General features: G+C 31.9%; 1 protein-coding gene across 2 annotated transcripts; it reads left to right on the forward strand.

Annotated features, from left to right (window-relative positions):
- The first annotated feature begins 11,940 nt into the window (after positions 1 to 11,940).
- Positions 11,941 to 18,814, forward strand: LOC148867617 (putative polygalacturonase). Of its 2 annotated transcripts, XM_088980183.1 has the most exons (7): positions 11,941 to 12,242; positions 12,479 to 12,555; positions 13,749 to 14,066; positions 15,683 to 15,803; positions 15,895 to 16,069; positions 16,190 to 16,260; positions 17,624 to 18,814. In XM_088980183.1, the coding sequence occupies exons 2-7, from the start codon at positions 12,544 to 12,546 to the stop codon at positions 18,301 to 18,303; spliced, it is 1,377 nt and encodes a 458-aa protein (XP_088836309.1). In that variant the 5' UTR covers positions 11,941 to 12,242; positions 12,479 to 12,543; the 3' UTR covers positions 18,304 to 18,814. The 2 variants fall into 2 exon arrangements, with proteins under 2 accessions (XP_088836309.1, XP_088836310.1); XM_088980184.1 differs by lacking the exon at positions 11,941 to 12,242 and having other exon boundaries at positions 12,410 to 12,555.
- Positions 18,815 to 21,355: the final 2,541 nt, after the last annotated feature.

A 21,355-nucleotide genomic window follows, 5' to 3' on the forward strand; every position in this document is an offset into this window, starting at 1 on the left:
ACTAGCGGAGGGGCCTGCTTCGAAGGGGCTGGAATGGAACCGTCGATCTATTGATCCATTGATCCAGTCCCTGGCAAAAAATCATTGAATTGGTCAACGACCCATGGACCCAAGTAGTCGAACCCAAGGTTCAAAATTTTGCAACGTATCGAACCGTATTGGTCGATACATATCGTTCCGTTACAAGTTTGATACACGAAACACAGAGAAATTATTTGTAGTGTTCCTTTTCATATGTATTGGTCTATATTGGACTGTGGCCGATACAGTTCTGAAATACAGTCTGATACAAGTCCCCTTCTCTCTCATTAATTTCATTAAATTATATTTAAGGCCGAATTACCTCTCATTAATTATATATTTACTCCTATATTTAAATGAATTTCTCTCTCATTAATTAGTTAATTACTCCTATAATTAATGCATAATTTTAAATTTGAATTTCAGTTTTAGCGCCTAATTGGAATTCTCTTTTCATTAATTTCGTTAATTAATAACCCTCTTTCTCATTAGGCTTTAAGAAGTAAAGGTTCACCACTAAACCACACCCATTTACTTGTTATTTGTTTGTGCATTTTTATTTTTAAGTAATTTTTCTCTTTTTCTTAGTGCATGCTTATCAATAAATGTTAGAATTAATTATTAAAATGTATGTATTAATAAATATTAAGATAAATTATAATGATTATTTTAAAACTAATGTATATCGATATACATTTTACTATTTTAGTTTTTTTTTTGTATTTTCATGTTTTAGTTATTCCATCATTTGTCAATAGTTACTAAGTGTGTCTCGATATCTTGAATCTTATATCAAGAAATTTTCTCCTTTTTTTTTTAATTTTTAATTTTTTATTCCATGTCATTTTTGAAACAACCAATGAGATGCACTTTCCCAATAACCTCAATAATCTTTTCTCCAAAATTTCTCCTAAACTACCTCCCCCACTTTCTCCAAAATTATCTCTAATTCCTATTTATCTTCTAACTTATCTCTAATTCCTATTTATCTCCAAAATTATCCCTAATTTAGTAGAGATTTTTTCTCTTAAATTATCTAAAATTCCTATTTATCCTTTCCCCTAATTTTTATCTATGTTTATCTAAAGAAAGTTTGGATTAAAAAATTTAAGAATCATTTAAATATTATAACAAAATTATATAATAACTTTAAAATATTTATTAAAGACACAAAAATAATTTTATATTTTTACAAATATATCACGAATTTATGTACTAACAATTTAAATTATGTTTTTCCGGATTATCAATTTAAATGTGTTTTAAATATTTAATAACATGCAATAGCTTTAAATAAATAAAATTCAAATAACAAAAAAGTTTAAACATTTTATAGATTATTTAAATATTTAAATAACTAAATATTTATCATAACTAGTTTTGAATAGTTAAAATAACGAATTTATGTAATAAATTTTAAAAAAATCTTCAAAGTAGAAAAATAATTATGACATAATATTGAAATTAATAACAATTTAATATATTACAAAGTTAATAATGAATTATGTAATAATAGAATAATTTATGATTTTATGGATAATTAAATTCAATAAATAATTAATATCTTAAAATTTCAATATTTTACATATTATATAAGTATTTAAATAACTAAATATTTTGAATAACAAAATTATTAACATAACTAGATTTTAAATAGTTAAAATAAAGAATTTATGTAATAAATTTTAAAAAATTCTAAAAAGTAGAAAAATAATTATAACAATATATTGAAATGAATAATAATTTAATATTTTTACATCATGTTGTAAATAATTAATTTCACTTATATCAAGTAATAATTTGGGAAAATAACTCAAAAAAAATAGTATTTATTAATAATAATTTTAAACTCTTAATCTGTATTTATTATATAATACATATACTAAAATTAATATTTATTGTTTTTTGTGATAAATGTATTTTTAACGATTATGTATAAATTTATTTTATTTTGTTATTTAAAAGATTACTTTCAATAATTATTGGAGATTAAATTACTATTATTGAAATTCTTAAATTTAATTTATTGTACTTAATTGTATTTTTGTTGTAAGTTATTGATTATTACTTATTAGATATTAAAGTATTATTTGAAATTATACCATTTATTGAATAAGTTAATATATTATTAGTACTTATTGTATTTTTGTAATTTCTATAGTTAATTGTATTTTTCATTATCAATATAATTTCAATAATTGTATATTTTTGCTATAAATATTCAATAGTTATTGGCAAGGTTCAAAGTATCATTATGTATCGGCCCGTACCGGCTGATGCGTATCATTTCGAGACCCTTCCGATATGCCCCTTCAGTGGGTGTATTAGGGGTTTGACCGATTAAGAGGATGGAGGGGTCCTAGACCGGATCCCCTAAACCAATTTTGAAAAAAAAAAGATTCGAAATGCCCAATACGCCCCTATCAACGTATCGATGTTTTGAACCTTGGTTATTGGAGATTAAACTATTGTTACTTATCAGATATAAGATTATTAATTTAGCTGGAATTATGAGTGTTCATGTGTTGGTTTGGTTCAGTCATAAGCTATTTGGCCAACCAAATTGAACTGGTTAGGTTAGGGAGTTGATCGACTGAAATAGACTAACTTTTTGTGAAAACTAACCCACTCAATTTGTATCGGTTTGGGTCAATTTTTTGGTTTGATCAGTCAGTTCAAAAGATTTAAACTTGAAAATTAAATTAGATTTAAAAAATTATAGTGTAATTATTAAAAAATAAATTAAAAATTTAGATTTATGATATAAAACATTTTAGACTAAGAAACATGAGAAAATTTCCACATTTCCAAAATAAAAATTATATTTAAAATATAGAATATTAATATATATCCATGGTTAGGTCATTCAATTTTGGTCAGTTTATAAATGGTCAAAGTGAAACTGATCCAACTTGGTCAAATTGGGAAATTTTTTATCCAAAGCCAACCTCAAATACTAGAAAAGCTGACCAACTCGGATCGAGTTAATTGGGTTAGTTGGTTTCATCAGTTAGATGAATAAACTTAACTGAAATTAATTGTTGTTATTTTTGTATGATAAAAATTATATTAAAAGTAGTATATAAAAATGATTAATTATTAATTACTTAAAAAGTTGAAAATATAAAACAATTGTATACTCTTATGTGTTTCTATTTGGGTCATTTACTAGAACACACCTTTAGGAATGGCAATATCCTCATCCCCAATGGGGACTTGACTTCCCCGGCCCAATGGGGCTGGGGATGGGGATTAATAGGAATCCCCGATCAGGGCCGGGGTCAGGGATAAGGATTGAGGACCCCACCCTGTCTCGACCCCAATTATATATATATTGCATGTTATTTATATTAAATATGATATTATACTATTTATATAATATATATCAAAAAATATTTAAAACGTTATTTCTAATTTAAAGTTTTTGTTTAATAGAAAATACTATTCTTTGAATACATTTTGGAGATTCGGGTCCCCACAAGGAACCCATTCCTATCGAGGATCGGGGATGGGGGTTAATCTTAGAATCAGGGTCGGGGATGGGGAATATGATCCCCGTCCGGTTGCCATTTCTACACACTTTATAGTTTTACATATTTAAACATACCATATAATTTTCATTTTACTAAAACATCCCATATATTTTACAACTTATTTACTTAATCAACATTTCATTAAGGAGTATTTGTTTTGCCATTAGGCTCATTAGTTTTTATTCCAAAAATACTCTTAACACTTTTTTTTTTATAAAAAACAAAATTGACCAAATATAGCCAATAGAGTGGTTGCCTATGTCTTATTAAGGGCAAAAATGGTATTCTTATTTTTATTAAATCTCTTTAAATGAGCATTAGGGTCAACACTATCGTTTTCCACTGTCATCTAATAGAAGATTGATTAAATCCATTGCAAATTATAAGTGGTGTTTTAGTAAAATGCTAACTATAGGGTAGATTTTAGTAAATCCATGAAACTATAAAAGGTATTTAGTAAATGACATTTTCTATTATTTAGCTTTTGCTTAATAAATCCCGTGCATCGCACAGGTCCCCGCTAGTATATATATATATATATATATATATTAAAACAAAGCGGTCAAGAATTTTTCTCATTTTTTTTGAATTTTTTGTTTGTTTACTCCACGTCATTTTTGAAACAACCAATGAGATGCACTTTCCCAATAACCTAAATAATATTTTCTCCTAAAGTTTATCCTAAACTACCTCCCCACTTTTTCCAGAATTATCTCAAATTCCTATTTATCTTCTAAATTATCTCTAATTCTTATTTATCTCCACAATTATCTCTAATTTAGTAGAGAATTTCTCTCCAAAATTATCTCTATTTCCTATTTATCCTCTCCCCTACATTTTATCTATGTTTATCTAAAGAAAGTTTTGATTAAAAAAATTAAGAATTATTTAAATATTTTAAAAAAATTATATAATAACTTTAAAATATTTATTAAAATCACAAAAAATAATTTTATATTTTTACAAAATATATCACAAAATTGTGTACTAACAATATAAATTATGTTTTTTTGGATTATTAATTTAAATGTTTTTCAAATATTTAGTAATATGTAATAGCTTTAAATAAATAAAATTAAAATAGCAAAAAATTTTGATTTTTTTTTGTAGATTATTTAAATATTTATCATAATTAGATTTTAAATAGTTAAAATAACAGAATTATGAAATAAATTTAAAAAGTTTCTTCAAAGTATAAAATTAGTTATAACATAATATTGAAATTAATAATAATTTAATATATTACAACATTAATAATAATTTAATATATTACAAAAATAATAATGAAATTATGTAATAATAGTATAAATTATGATTTTATGGATAATTAAATTGAATAAATAATTAATATTTGAAAACTTAAAAATTTTACATATTATTTAAGTATTTAAATAACTAAATATTTTAAATAAAAAAATATTTAACATAACTAGATTTTAAATAGTTAAATTAAAGAAATTATGTAATAAATTAAAAAAATGAAAAGTAGAAAAATAATTATAACATATTATTGAAATTAATAATAAAGTATTTTTACATAATATTGTAAATAACTAATTTCACTTATATCAAGTAATAATTCGAGAAAATAAAATTCAAAAAAATTAATATTTATTAATAATAATTTTAAACTCTTAATCTGCATTTATTATATAATTATATATACTGAAATTAATATTTGTTATATTTCAGTAATTATTTATTGTTTTAAAATAAATGTATTTTCAATGATTATATAGAAATTTAATTTGTTTTGTTATTTAAGAGAAAACTTTCAATAATTATTGTAGATTAAACTACTATTATTGATTTTTTTTTTAATTTAATTAATTGTACTTATTGTATTTTTGTTATAATTTTTTGATTAATTAATATTTTTTAGAGATTAAACTATTATGTGAGATTATACTATTTGTTGACTAAGTTAATATATTTTTAGTACTTATTGTATTTTTTTCATTATCAATATATTTTCAATAATTATATATTTTTGCTATAAATTTTCAAAAATTATTAGAGATTAAACTATTGTTATTTATTGGAGATAAGACTATTAATTTAGCTAAATTATGAATATTCATGAGTTATTTCAGTCCAGCCATAGGCTATTTGGCCAACCAAATTGAGCTAGTTTGGTTGGGGAGTTGGTCAGTTGAAACTGACTGACCTCTTGTGAAAACCGACCCATTGAAGTTGTATTGGTTTGGGTTGGCTTTCACAAAAGGTAAGTAAGTTCAAAAGATTTAAACTTAAAAGTTAAATTAAATTTTAAAAATTACAGTGTAAGTATTAAAAAATAAATTTAAATATTATATTTATGAAATAAAACATTTTAGACTATGAAATATGGGAAATTTCTCACTTTTTCATATTAAAAATTATTTAAAATATAAAATATTAATATATCCATGGTTAGGTCATTCGATTTTTGTTGGTTTACAAATGACCAAAGTGAAATTGATCCAACCTAGTCGAATTGGGAGTTTTTTGAACCAAAGCGGGCATAAAATACTAGAAGACCAACTCGGGTTGAATTGATCGGGTTGGTTGGTTTCATAAGTTTGATGAATAAACCTAACTGAAATTAATTATTGTTATTTTTGTATTATAAAAAATTTATTAAAAGTATTATATAAAATATGAATAATTATTAATTATTTAAAAAGTTGAAAATATAAAACAATTGTATACACTTATGTGTTTCTATTAAGGTCATTACTAGAACACACCTTATAGTTTTACATATTTACTTAAACTTACCTTATAATTTTTATTTTACTAAAATATCCCATATATTTTACAACTTATTTACTTAATCAACCTTTCATGAAGGAGTGTTTGTTTTGCCATTAGGCCCATGATTTTTTATTCAAAAAATACTCTTAACACTTTTTATATAGAAAACAAAATTCGCCAAATATAGCCAATAGAGTGGTTGCCCATGTCTTATTAAGGGCAAAAATGGTATTTTTATTTCTATTTTCTTTTGATTAAATTTATTTAAATGACTATTAGGGTCAACACTATCATTTTTCATTATCATCTAATAGAAGATTGATTAAATCCGTTGCAAATTATAAGTGGTGTTTTAGTAAAATGCTAACCATAGGGTAGATTTTAGTAAATGCATAAAACTATAACGATATTTTAGTAAATGACCCTTTCTATTATTTATCTTTCGCTTATGCATGGGTCCCCACTAGTAGACCATTAAATTATAGTTTTTTTACTTTTAAATAACTTATTTACAATCATTTAAAACTTGTAACTATCGTTATTAATATATTTTTTAGAATTTATTTAAGCTTTTTAGCATATTTATGTGTATCTTGATTTTTCGTTCGTATCCATACGTATCCAAAGCGTATCCCAATACATCTCTTAAAATTATGTTTTCGATACACCTTATGTTTTCGATACTTTGAACCTTGGTTGAACCATCGACCCGTTGACCCATAAAATGGTTTTTGGCTGTTTTTTATTTATTTTTAATTGGGAACCATCTAGGCAACTAGTTCGGTTTTATCCTAATCTCGGTCCTTGGCCAAAAATTGTTGAATTGGTCAACGACCCATTAACCCAGGCGATCGAACCATTGACCCGTTCAATGGTTTTTAGTCATTTTTTTTATCTTTTAATTTTTGTTGTCAAAATGGGCCATCCGTTCGAATCGAATAGTTGAATCGTTGACTTGAAAATTGGTGCCCAGAATGATTTTGTTTTCAGGTCGTATGAGTCACACGCTCGAATAACATAACTCGTATGGTATTGCTTAATGGACCTCAAACACTCAATTTTTTTGCTTGTAATTTTTTTTTATCAAAATGGGTTGTCATTTTTTTTTAATTGGGAACCGTCCAGGCAACCAGTTCCATTTTACCCTAATCCTGGTCCTTGGAAAAAAACCATTGAATCGGCTGTCCACCTATTCAATGGTTTTTGGTCGTTTTTAATTTTTTAATTTTTGTTGTCAGAATGGGCCGTCCATTCGAACTGGATAGTCAAACCATCGACTCGAAAACTGGTGGCCAGAATGGTTCCATTTTCGGGTCGTATGAATCACACGCTCGAATGATATAACATCATGGTTTTTAAAACTGGCCTAGAGACTGAACCGGTCAGGGTCCAGTTATCGAGTTGAACCGTCCGATCATTCGAACTGGACGGTCGAACTATCGACCCAAAAACCGGTGGCTAGAACGGTTTCATTTTCGGGTCGTATGAATCACATGCTCAAATGACATAACATCATGGTTTTTAAAACCGACCCGGAGACCGAACCGGTCAGGGGTCTGGTTACCCGGTCGAACAAGTGGCCGTTCTGGCAAAACTATCCGAATGATTCAATATAATAACTATTATATATTTATATAATTAGATAATTATAATTATATATAATAACTATTATATATTTATATAATTAGATAATTATAATAACAATATTTATAATTATATATAATAACTATTATATATTTATATAACAATTAAGAAATAGGTTGCTCTCGCATGGGAATCTATTCGCACGAATAGATTATGATTTGAAACGTGGTGGGGCTTTTGTAGATGAAGCAATACATTTTAATTTTGAAGAGGTTAATTACTTTTTAATATTACTTGAGAGATGAGACCATCGAAAATGTATAGACACTTATTTCCCGGTCTCTCCTAAATGGAGCAAACTTCTTGTTCCTACCAAATGTGGGACAAAGAAAACAATATGTGAAATTACAAAGCACAATGTGTAGTAAAACACTTGGGAGTTTTGATGGAAACACTAAGGCCTTGTGTTTACCACCCGAGTCTTTTAGTCTTTTACCTAGGTAAGTGAATCTGTCTTCTTTTTAATTCAATCAAGTTTTCCCTATTAAATATATTTTTTATTATTTATTTAATGGACATTTTTGTCTCGTTAAATTTTAACATTTTTTTTCCAGCTAAAAAATTACTTATTCACTTAAGAACAGAGAAAGAATTATTCGAATAAATGACCAAAAACATTATTCGACAGAAACAGCCATCACCATCGCCCAGGATTAAGGTTAGTGCAAACTAGTGGGGCTTAACGAGTAACTTGAGTCATGAAATAAGTTTAAAGGGCCCGGAATTACTACCCCACCCCAGGAATTGAATTGGAAATAAAAAAAAAAAAACTTTATCTCAAGTCTCAACTCGAGTTTCTTTGGTATTGAGCATTCATCTCTGGCCAAATTTTATCAAAACCGTCCCAAAGCTAGTTAGGCTGGCTATTAGATAGAAAAAGGCGACCCAAAATCATTAACCCTATCAGGTATCTCTACTGAAGAATTTAAAATAGCGAAAATTTCGGATTAGTATATTGTATTTTGGTTTAAGTGATAATTTGGTTCTCGAATTTTAAAATGTGATAATTCAATATCTGAACTTTTAAAATGTGACAATCCAATATTCAAATTTTCAAAATGTGATAATCCAATATTTGAATTTTTAAAGTGTGACAATCCAGTACATGTTGTTAACCAGTTCGTTAATCAGCCGTTAAGTGATATTTGAAAAGTCAAAAATGTCTTAAGAATGTCATATAATAATTCACTTTATCAATTATTCAAAAAAGTTGGTGATTGTTTAGAAGAATCTAGAATTTGGGACTATTCATTTTATTGTCACTGTTTGGATGGTTGATAAAGAGAATTAGATGGCATTCTTAAGACATTTTTGACTTTTCAAATGTCACTTAACGATTGATTAACGGATTGCTTAATGACAGTAATAGATTATCACATTTTAAAAGTTTGGGTATTGGATAGTTGCATTGTAAAGTTCGGGGACCAAATTGTCATTCAAGCCAAAGTACATGGTAGTGATGGAGAATTTTCCCTTTAAAATATTAAAAAAAAGAACTAAATTCAAATGTTTAAAAACTAAAATAGAACAAACACTTCGTGACGAGATCGACTACCCAAATAGCACATGCCCCATAGGCGTCTCACCACCATCCCCTCTGCGCATTGAGAATATCTCCTCATGACAAGCACGAGAGATGTCCTTGTGCACGGATAAAGGTATAAATCGGGCCAGCATGGCATGGCCCGTAGGCGGCCAGTGTAAAGTGTGGGCTATCCTGAGCCATGTTGCCCTCCCCTAGGATAACTTGGGGGGTCGGCTTGGCATGGCCCCACAACCCAAGCCTGTGTGGGCCGGGTCGTGGACTAGGCTAAAACTATTTATTTAAAAATTTTGAAAAAAAACTTAATTTTTTAATTTTATATGAATTTTAATATATACAATTACTTATACATACAATAATTAATTAAATTAATATAATAAAATTAAAAACAATTGTTTGTTTTTTTAATATATATATATATAACCGGGCCGTAGACTGCATGGCTTGCTTGATAATACTATGCCGACCCGACCCATAGACGTAAAACCACAGGTTCAACATGATACATATGATCATACCGAGTTTACACCTTGTGCACGGAGGGGATGGGCTGTGGACCTGTGGGGCACGCTGTGTGGCAGCCGATCATATCACCTGCACTTCACCCTACAATATTGGATGAACTTCCGATGCTGCTGCATTCCCCATCCCTCGACGACAAGCTAAAGGCCTAAAGACTAAAGCTGTAAAATTTTTGAATATTGAAGTAAAACCATTGTTACTTAACAGTCAACACATCTCGATTCTTGGCGGTGTAGGTGGACTAGGTTTAGGGTAATGTGGAAGACTTTTCGGTGTTGATTCGAGTTGGACCAATAAAGTGAGTCCGCGGGTGTTGCACATTAGAAGAGCGGCGGACCCACAGATGCTGGCACATGGAATGGAAGATGTACGGCCCACGGAATCATCTAACCCCACATTATTTAATACACCGCAGGCCGATCTCAGACAGTCCAACTGTAATCCAATTCGGTAAACACTGAAACCATCTAAGCCTTCAATTTCAACGAGCCTCTGGAGATGTCTCATTCTCGTACAGTGATACTGTGATACCCAGCAGCCCACCCCCACCACCGCGTTTTGCCTGCATTATTATTCCTCCTCTTCATTATTATCATCACATCACACAGACACATCTTCTTCTTGAGGACTCAGGAGAGAGATGTGCCCATTACATTTAGGCCCACCACCACCACCACTATCATCCCCTATTCAGACAGAGACCCATCTATTATTTCTCTTAAGGGTATTTTCGCCATTTAATTCCCCTCGGCAATATTAAAAACAAAAATGGCTATTTACTAAAGCAACTCGCAATGGATCTACTTATTCTATCTTAATGTATTAGATGACAGTAAATGATGATAATTTTGATCTTAATGTTCATTTGAATAATTTTAATAAAAACAAAAATAATTAATATTATTTTTGCCCGCAACCATTTTATTGCGCTTATATCCTAATATTTTACATTCGATTTAGGTAATCATGTTACTATTTTTCGATGGTAAAACAAATACTTATTATAGAAAAGGGTGTTTTACGAAAATAAAAAAAATTATAAAGGATAGGTTTTAATAAAATTGTAAAGATATGAAGGGCATTATAATAAATGACCTAAACAAAAAACTTGTCATTTCCTTTCTTGAGAGTTCAGATCTGTGCCCCATAATGTCTAGCAGCACATCCCCCTCATGAAAACATCTTCCGATGATAGTATCAAATTGATAATATCATAATCGCGAGATATTCTTAATACACGGCGGAGATATGTTGTGAGACGTTGTGGAGTGCCCTTTTGAGGGGCGCAGATGTGAAATCCTTTTTGAATGATTGCAGAGACAGTGTTCTGCGGTCAATAAATGGGTTCATGCCTCATGGGCTGCAGCGCTGCAGTGGGGCTTACCGGTCAAAGGTTGATTGTGAGGAGAGGCGGGGGTATTATAGTCATTGCGAAGGTCGTCCAGTCCAGCTAAGAGTTGTTGAAGACCTAAGATGTCCATTGTCCAGTCCAGTAAGCTCCAGCCAGCAAGGCAGCAAGGAAAGGGCGATCCAACAGTGTTGTGTTTTCTTTATTTTGGTGGGAATTTACATTATCGCCCCACAACGCGTCTCACAGGCGTCCCACAACGCATTCCAACCGTGTATGTAGAACATATGTCAATAACAATTTCGAAAAATATCCCTAATGCATGCTGAGATGTATGTGTGGGGCGCGCTAAACGGGGGCGCTGATGTGACCTCCTATTGTGGATGGGTGGCCCAGTGGGGTCATGAATGACGGCAAAACGAGTTGTGGTCTGTCACGGTGAGTAATGCCAGCCTAGCATTGGGGACATGATTGATGTGAGACCCACACCCGTCAGGCCGTCCTGGCATCCACATGCGACCCGAAACCCATGCACACTCTAGTCTCTATACACTCTTCCATTTTTTTTTTTATTTTCCTACATATTTCCACTATTTTTTATTTTTGATTTTTTTTCTTATTTCTCCTAATATATTAATACTATCATCCATCTAATTAATATAATTATATTAACCATTGACGAGTTTAGAGTTTACACTGACCAAAACCTACCATCTTCTCCTCTCTCTCTCTCTCTCTCTCTCTCTCTCTCTTGTCTGTGTATGTTTCATGTGGGAGAGATGGTGCTGGTGTCATTTTCATGTCTGTACGTCTGTGAAACTGCGGATGTGATGCAGCCGTTTCTAAGTGAATTTAAGTAGTAATAATTTGTATACGTGGGAGAGTGTAATTACTGGTAATTAATTTTAAATTTTAATTATTATTTTTCCTTGCACTTTTAGTAATTCTGTATTTTGATTGATTTGTTTATCGAAGATGAATAATCGGTTTTTTTCTTACTATATACAATATTGTTCAGTATTTTTCTTCTTACCATTCTTATATTTCATTTTTTTTTTCTGAATTCCATATTAGTTAATGCTTATGTACTTCTTGTTTCCTTTATTTTGTTGCTGCTTCTTTGCGTTGCAGTGTCTGTTGCTATTGTTCTTGTTGCCTTTTTTCTGGGTTGGTGTTCACGGAAGGAGCAGAAGCTCATGAAGAGGCTAGTAAGTACGTTGTTTTAGTTTCCTTTATTTTTCTGAATTAGAATGTTTTTGTCTGATCAAGAAGTTTTTCAAGCCTTGGTTGTCCCGAGGTTTTTGTTTCGGTAGTGTGTAATTTGCTGGCAGGAGTGACTTTCGAAAGTGATACACTGATACTTTTCTTCTGGGTGTCCTAAATCTATTTTTAGGATTTAGAGTGGTTTCGAGGCGGTTACTGAGTTCTAAATCATGTGTGCTGTCCGGATTTTTTCGTTATTTCGGTAACAAACGGATGCTGGATTTTAAGAGTTTTCCCCTGTTTGTAATGGATGTATACTCTGCAATGTTTAGTTAATCGGTGTAGAGTCTAGATATCGTCATTTCTGGCTTTAATCGAGTTTGTCTATGTTCTATTTTTTTCTCCTTTTTTGTTGTTTTCCACTATTCACTTGTTTCTCTTTCTTGTTGCTTTGTTTTGGAATCTGATGTCGTGCTAGGTTTTGTTTTCTTGTTCATGAATACTGGCAATCAGAATGATACTTTTGGTGGTTTATTTTTGTCTATGACATTGTCTTAGTGTTGCTGCAATCACACGTATCTATTAGTCTTCATTTTATTTTCACTTAGGTTACAAGTTCATTACTGTCTAGTTCTTCATTAATCCTATTCCCTGCTTTTATTTTTTTCTAGCCTTTTAAGTTTCATGTTCTGTTGCGCGATCAGTTGCGGATAAAAATTTCTGCTTTATAGAGTTTTCTAGCTGACTTCCCAATTCTGGATCTGGTTACCAGGAAGTTTTAGCTGAAGTTGTTCAGTGCTATCGAGTAGTGATTGTTCTGCTACTCAGTTTACTCATTCAAATTGATCGAATTTCCTCAACTCATCTATATCAATTCGTCGTTATGGATTTCAGTCACTTTTTTATTTTTTTGAACATGCTTTATTTATACTTGTTTCTCTGAGTGGACCTCTTTTCTCATTGTCGCAGTAGTAACTGAACCCAAAACTTCGTTCAAGTTTCTTGTCTTCCTTGTTTCTTTGTCTGTTATAGTTCCCTTCTAGGAATATCTTTCACTGTTTGTCTTCCTTGTTAATTTATATTGCTTCTGATTATTTTAGCATCCTTATGGATGTGAGAAGGTAGAAAATGTGCTGAGAGTTGTGTCCGCAGGGTATCTCTTTTGTTTTAACTCATCTTACTTTTATTCCTTTCTCAGGTGACACTTTTCTTGCTTCTCTCTCTGTGCAATGCTGTTGAAATTGATGGAGAAGATAGTGAGGGAAAATGCAGATTAAAGAAGGCTTTGGACCCCAGACCTCACAGTGTATCTATCTTGGAATTTGGTGCGGTTGGGGATGGGAAAACACTGAACACAATTGCCTTTCAGAATGCCATCTTTTATCTAAAATCTTTTTCTGACAAAGGAGGTGCTCAGCTCTATGTGCCTCCAGGTAGATGGCTTACTGGAAGTTTCAACCTCACCAGCCACCTCACACTATTCTTGGAGAAAGGTGCCCTCATTCTTGGATCCCAGGTCTTTATCTCATCTCTAGCTTGGCACTTTTCTTTTCTTGGTCGTTATCCCTTTCTTTCAGTTGGCGAAGAAATTTATTATATAAAAGAAGGAGATTCCTTGTACTAGAAAACTAGACGTTTTCCCTTTTGGTGAGTTAGCTTGGAATATGCAAACCCCAACCTGATCTTTAGAGCACCAAAACAATTGCAACCATCTACGTTTACAATTTCAGATATATCAATAAAAAACTCAATTCACAGAGGTGTGTATCGGGATAAACAAAAGCATTACATTTAGATGGAAATATTGGAAGAAATAAATTTCCTATGACCAATTTAACTCCAAAGCAGTCCTAAGGCTTCATGTTTTTGATGGCTGAGGTCCTTACTTTCAAAAGACCCAACTTTCAGCTGTGAATGCAGTCGATCCTCATGTTGAAGAATATGCTCCCTCACATTCTTGATGGTCTGCAGTAGCATGCAGCTGCACCATAAACAAAGATTCTCTATTGACATTTTTTATTGACTCCAGTAAGCATTATACCTGAGTTCTCCATAAAAACCCAACCCAATGAACACAAGTGAATGGGAGTTCTGGTAAGAGTAATATACAAGATTGTTGAGGATCACACTAAGGACTATTGGACAACCTCTGCTGCAAAATGATAGGGGGAGGGATCTAGAATATGATCTTTTGGAAAAACAGGTTTTTCACCTTGAGAGTTGATGTTGAAAATTCTCTTGCTTCTTTCATGTGGTAAAGATAAGGCAGTAACTTCCTTGCAGATGGTAAATATCTTTGATTTATATTTTGTGAGATTTTAGACCATTAGTTTGGCAAGACAAACCCTCATTCTTTGAATAAAATTTAGCTATATGGACTTCTAGATAAGGCAATTGTGCCAATTTGTCAAAATTTTCATCCTGAATTTCTTGGAAGTCACTCTGCCTATATTCTACTCTTAGGCTTTCCTTTACATCATTTGAGGGCTTGATAATTCATAAACTGTTTACCTTACTAGTAGGTACTAAACCCTTTCCTGGTAGTGCATATATTTGTGGGCCTTCCTAGTAGGCACTGAATTTGCACTCCTCAGAGATTTCTTCCTAGGAACTCAGTTGAGTTATATCACAACCTCACAAAAGAGAAAAGAAGGAAGAAACTTATGTTTAACAACAATTTTATTTTAAAATTTTCTAATGCTTCCACCATCTGCTGTGTGAAGATTGAAATGCTTGTCATGTGCAACTAGATTAACTATGGAACCAGTGGACTAGTGGTTTGGTGCAAACTTACTATGTTAGGAAGATAGGGGAAACCAGGAAAGCTGAAAGTAGACTGTTTTGATGTGGCAAGATATAGTTGAAGAATAAAGTTTAACAAAAATCATGACCCTAGATATCACCGATTGGCATAATGAGATTCATAGACGTCCCAAATAGTTGGTATTTAGGCTTCCTTAAAAGTAATTGATGATGATTATCGACATTTCTATTTATCATGAATGCCAAATTTGTCTCTTGTATCCACACAAAGAGGCAGTAAATTAGTAATGGTACTCCAGATATGCTACCAATACAATTTCATTAGAGTATTTTCTTTATCTCTAACCTCCATTTTTCTTGTTCTTGTAGGATTCATCTCACTGGGAAGTTGTTGAACCATTACCTTCATATGGTCGTGGTATTGAACTCCCAGGTGGAAGATACCACAGCTTGATAACAGGATATAGGTTGACAGATGTGGTGATAACAGGCAAATATACTTCTTAGGAATTTCTCTTGGTTTTTGTTTGATCATCCTGCTTGTTTCTATGATATAACATGCTTCTTTCATAATTAACCAGGTGATAATGGAACCATTGATGGTCAGGGTTCCATCTGGTGGGAATGGTTCAATTCTCATTCCTTAAATTACAGTCGTCCTCATCTTGTGGAATTTATTGGCTGCAATGATGTCATAGTATCAAATATTACCTTCCTGAATTCCCCTGCTTGGAGCATCCATCCAGTCTATTGCAGGTATTTGTCCATCCATTCTTGTGAGTTAACTGTCTATCTTATTCCAGAAATCTTCATTGTTTTAAATAAAATATTGAGCATATGGAATAATTTTATATTTATTTGGTGGATACCATGCAGTAATGTGCAAGTTCAAAATATAACAATCCATGCTCCACCTGAATCTCCTTACACCAGTGGTATAGTCCCAGGTTTGTGGTTATTACTATTAAATCTGAAAAAGGTTATTTATATCGTAAAATTTGTATTATCATATCATATTTTTTTGGTAGTGGTATTATCATATCTTAGAGTTAGAGTCTTGACTCCCCCATCCCCGTTTATGTGTGTTTATTTCTTGTACCCCCCTGATTTTTTCATGGGGAGAGAATATAATCAACTTCTTTGATGGGTAAAACATAATCAACTTTAGCCATGCCAACCATATGTTTTGCTTCAATTATAATTCATTGAGTGCATAAATGACTGCTAGTTTTTCTTTTAAATTTCCAAACAACAGTTAAAGTAGACATGCGTGTTTTTGCCTTTTGAGATGCTATTTTTAAACTGATACATATAATGAGATGATTGGGTAGACAAATTTTGAAATCTTTTTGAGTTCACTCAAACTCCTTTCTAGATTCATGAAATATAATTTCATCTTTGAACCAAGTATACTATTGTGGTTGGAAGTTTGAATTTATTAGTACACACTAAAATTGGAAGAACTGATCGTTGTTGTGAATGCAAATTGGCAAACTTTTGTGGTAAAGTTTCAGACTTAGAAATTGGATAACTAGGTGTTGTAATTTATGCATACAACGTTTGGATGATTTTTAAGACAGTTTTTTGTATTGGTAAATTAGACAAAAAAAAGGATGGAAACAATCACTCCATGTATGCAAACATATACTTGCATGTTATCATTAACCTATGAATACATTGTTTTGATACTACCCTGGAAAAATGAACAATGAGACCATCATCTAAACACAGACCCTCCCTTTACAAATAAATAAATAAATAAATAGGTTTTAAACATGCTTAACCTATACACCTTTCAACTATGATATAATTTGATAGGGAACAATAAGATGAAAAATTCATTACTACTTAAGACTGAAGTATCTAGTATACATGCAATATTTCTGTAACTTCTTTTCAGACTTTATTACCAATCTTTCTCCAGCATGAGTTTTTAATTTAGCGTGTCACTCTCGTTAAGATCTTGTTTTCAGGTTTTAAAGATCTGATTTTTGTGTCTAAATCATCAGATTACCATAAGTGATAGAAAAGCTATTTTATAACTTTATTGTAGGTCTTCTGAGCTGTTTGGTGAATAATAACATGACAACTTTCACATGTTTTTTAATTTAAACGGTTCACCTGCCACCAAACTTTTTAAATGAGTGGACTTATGTTCAAATATGGCTACCTGATTATATGTTATAATTTGATTTTTAAATGCAATTGTATCAAATCTACATATTCATAGAAGTTATATATCTTGTTTTTCTTCTTTGGAAAGTTATATGAAGTCTAAAGTATTGCATATTACACAAATGATATTTTCAGATTCTTCAGACAATGTGTGCATTGAGGATTGCAACATTAGCGTTGGCTATGATGCCATAGTGCTCAAGAGTGGTTGGGATGAGTATGGCATTGCTTATGGAAAACCTACAAAAGATGTCCACATTAGGAAGGTTCACCTCCGAGCTTATAGGGGTTCTGGTCTTGCATTTGGCAGTGAGATGTCTGGTGGCATTTCCAACATTGTTGTGGAGCACCTCAACCTACAAAACTCATTTACTGGTATCGGTCTTAGGACTGCTACAGGCAGAGGTGGTTATATAAAAGATGTTTTCATGTCAGATTTGGAGATGAGAGACATCTACATAGCAATTTGGGCTACTGGGCAATGGGGGTCCCATCCAGATGACAATTTTGATCCCAATGCACTCCCTGTTGTCGATGGGATTACCTTGAAGGACATTACGGGCACAAATATCACTATAGCTGGAGAATTTTCTGGAATTCAAGAATCACCCTTTACCTCTATTTGTCTTTCAAATATATCCCTCTCAATCACTTCTCATGCCTATTCCCCTTGGATTTGTTCGAGTGTTTCAGGATTCTCTGATTCAGTATCCCCTGAGCCATGTTCTGACCTCCAAAGCTCACATTCAAATTCTTCATTGGCCTGCTTTTCTCTCCTATATTTCACTGGTCAAGCTAGGGCTGGAGCTTTGTGAGATCACCTCTTCTTTCACCACCATTAGTTGTTTCAGCCCCTTGTACAATTGAGAGAAATTAAACTCTTCTTACATGTCCATCTCAAAATTGTCCTAATTCTTTTCCAATAAAATGCAGATGTTGAATCTTCAATTCCTCAGTTTTCATTTGTTATATTCTCCAAGTTTCGGCCATACACACTCTGAAGAAGCTTTTTAGGCCCAGCTGGCAGTTTATATCATCAATGTACAGTTTCATTTCTTCATTTATGTGTAATGAAATTTTTGGTAGTTGGTACCCAAGTTATGTGAGATTTCTAGGAATAGAGTTACTTTTTAAATTTGATTTTAATATATGTTATCATATTGTCATTATATTGTAAATTTGCCACATTGGAGGATGGGTGGATGGACAGAGGAGATGGAGGCGTCCACAGGGAGCATGTTATTTGAATAAAGTATTGATTGTTATTCAAATTTAGAGATGGAAAAAAGGAAAATTTGTTGAAGGAGCTTGAGTTTTCTTGATCAATTATCCTGCTTCTTTTGTCCGCTCTCTCTTGTGTCACCATTTCATATTGTGTTTTGTCTGGACAAGAGCTCCTACTGTCTACTCTCGATATGTTCAATTCTCAATTTCAGCTTGGCACTAGTAGAATAATTTGCCAAACTCTGAGTTTAGTAGGCATCATTGTCACTTGGCAAATGCTGGCTGGTGATATGGTTGTTATTATGCTTCCAATAGAGACAACCATATTCATCTTTCCAATGGCGTCTATGATTAAAGCCATGGCCCATGGGACTCACTAACAACAAAACTATTGGCCCTTTCTTTTCTTCTCTTTTTCACCCCTTTCGGATGAAAATATGAAAAGCAATTGACATTGTACTGAAAAAGTTTTTGTACCTTCAGGTTTTATTACAGACAGCTAAATGCGTAAATCAAAATATAAACAATTCCGTTTATACTTTACAGATGATAAGAGCACTAATGTTCACCATTGGGTGTTGTGGTCAATAGGGGTAGTACAATAACGAATAAATCCTGAAGATCAGTAAAAGTATATATATTATCAGGCTGAGAAGGATGTGATCCTTCATCTTCATGTGGCCCTGTAATAATGAATTCTGCCATTGTAGGCCACCTGGGGAAGCCGGGAGTTGGCAACTTCTTGAAGGGCCACCGGACACCCACGAGCAGCACCTGTTGGTTGTCGTGTTCTAGTTTTAAAGTATAAATTACTGGTGTGGATAGCTTGTGGTCTATGGCTGAAAAGTCATCAACTGCACAAACACATGTCCAGGGCCCAACATTTCCGTTGTCCTTTTTGTCTTGTTCTCTTTTCCTTGTTACAAGTTCATTTTCTATTGGGTCAATACCACATCCACACCACCACCCATGATGACCACCGGGTGGATTATTTGTTTGAGATGAGCTAGCATTGAAAAGAAAAATAAAAAATAAAAAAAATAAAAAATCCATCCTTTCTCCTTTTGACGGTTGATGATGGATGAAAATGCTGTCCGGGTCATGTTTGACGTGGCTCTATCATATCTACCGTGAGCATTTCTCCAGTGAGATGTAAACAAAAATTGATGCGATGCGGCATCAAAGGATGAAACAGCTTTCAATCATGCCTTTTAGTCACGTTTGTTTTTTCCAGGAACCAGGAATGTATTTAGTTATGTTATTTTGATTCAAAGGTAAATTAAATATTTTTCCCCGACTGTATGTGTAGGAAAGTTATTTATTCATATGAAGATGGGTATCACTTTTGGAAGAAAAAATAATTTAGATATATAGAAAAGATAATTTTACCATAAAGACAACAATAAAATCAACCACTTTCCTACTTACCAAATTTCAAAAAACGAACGGGCTTAGTGGAAGAAAGTTATTTATATATAGGCCGTTTGGGAGTATTCTGTACATACATATTTCCCTGCTTGTTTATTTATTTATTTATTTTATTAAAAGAATATTAATTGCAAATGCATTCTACCTCACCAATTCGGTTCACTAAATAAAAAATAAAAGGACATTCTTATGACTGCAAATGGTTCAGATCATATTCGAATCAGGGTATATCCGGAATCCGATCTGATAGCATATATTCTTGACTTAGTCCGATCGAATCTCAAAAATGATGATTTGAATCCAAAGTCATTAAAGATGTTGGATATTCAAATATGATATGATCTGATTTAAATTCTGAACAATTTAATAAATTATTAAAAGAAAAGGCATAACAGTTTATATAAAAACAATATATATATATATATATATATGCCTTTTTATAAGTAAATATAGTTACAAATATATACAAATATAGGTCGGGTCGAATTAGATAAGGGTGATCCAAATTCGATCCAATTCAATCGAGTCCTATTATTTGATCCAAAAAAAATCCGACAAAATAGGATCGGATCGTATATGATCCATTTACACCCCTAAACATTCCATCTTGTAAACATGCAAATAATACATTTATAAGTTGTGTTTAATTGCTCGTAAAATGAGATAAAAAGTAAAAACAATTGATTTCCTCGTAAGATGATATTCAATAAGAAAATAAAAGACGTTCTTAATTTCCAAGGTGAGTACAACAACATGCTCATTAGAGATTTAGAGGCCCAATGGCTTAAATTGGGGATTTAAAGGCCACATGCCCAAATGGCTTAAATGCAGGTTTCTTTAAGAAATATCGGCACATTATCAATGATTCGGTGGCGGTTCAAGCTTTTTTTCCATTCAGGAAAAATGATTAAAGAGCTAAACAAAGCCTTCTTAGCACTAAGTCCCCCCCCCCCCCCCCCACCCACAAAAAAAAAACCCTGAGAAACCATTTCAGTTCAAGCCAATTAATCTCTGCAATGTTATAAATAAAATAATAAAAAAAAATTTGGTCAACAATTGAAGCCTTTTCTAAGTAAAATTGTCTCTCCTCTTCAGTCATCAAAAATTGCTGACAATGTACTAATATCTCATGATATCTTCCACACAATGAGTAAGAAAAAGGGGAAAACAGGGGTAGTAGCTTACAAAATTGATATAGAAAAAACTTTTGACAGA

This window comes from Nelumbo lutea, chromosome 3, assembly GCF_056320005.1.
Source record: "Nelumbo lutea isolate HS-2025 chromosome 3, American lotus-T2T, whole genome shotgun sequence".
NCBI lineage: Eukaryota > Viridiplantae > Streptophyta > Magnoliopsida > Proteales > Nelumbonaceae > Nelumbo > Nelumbo lutea.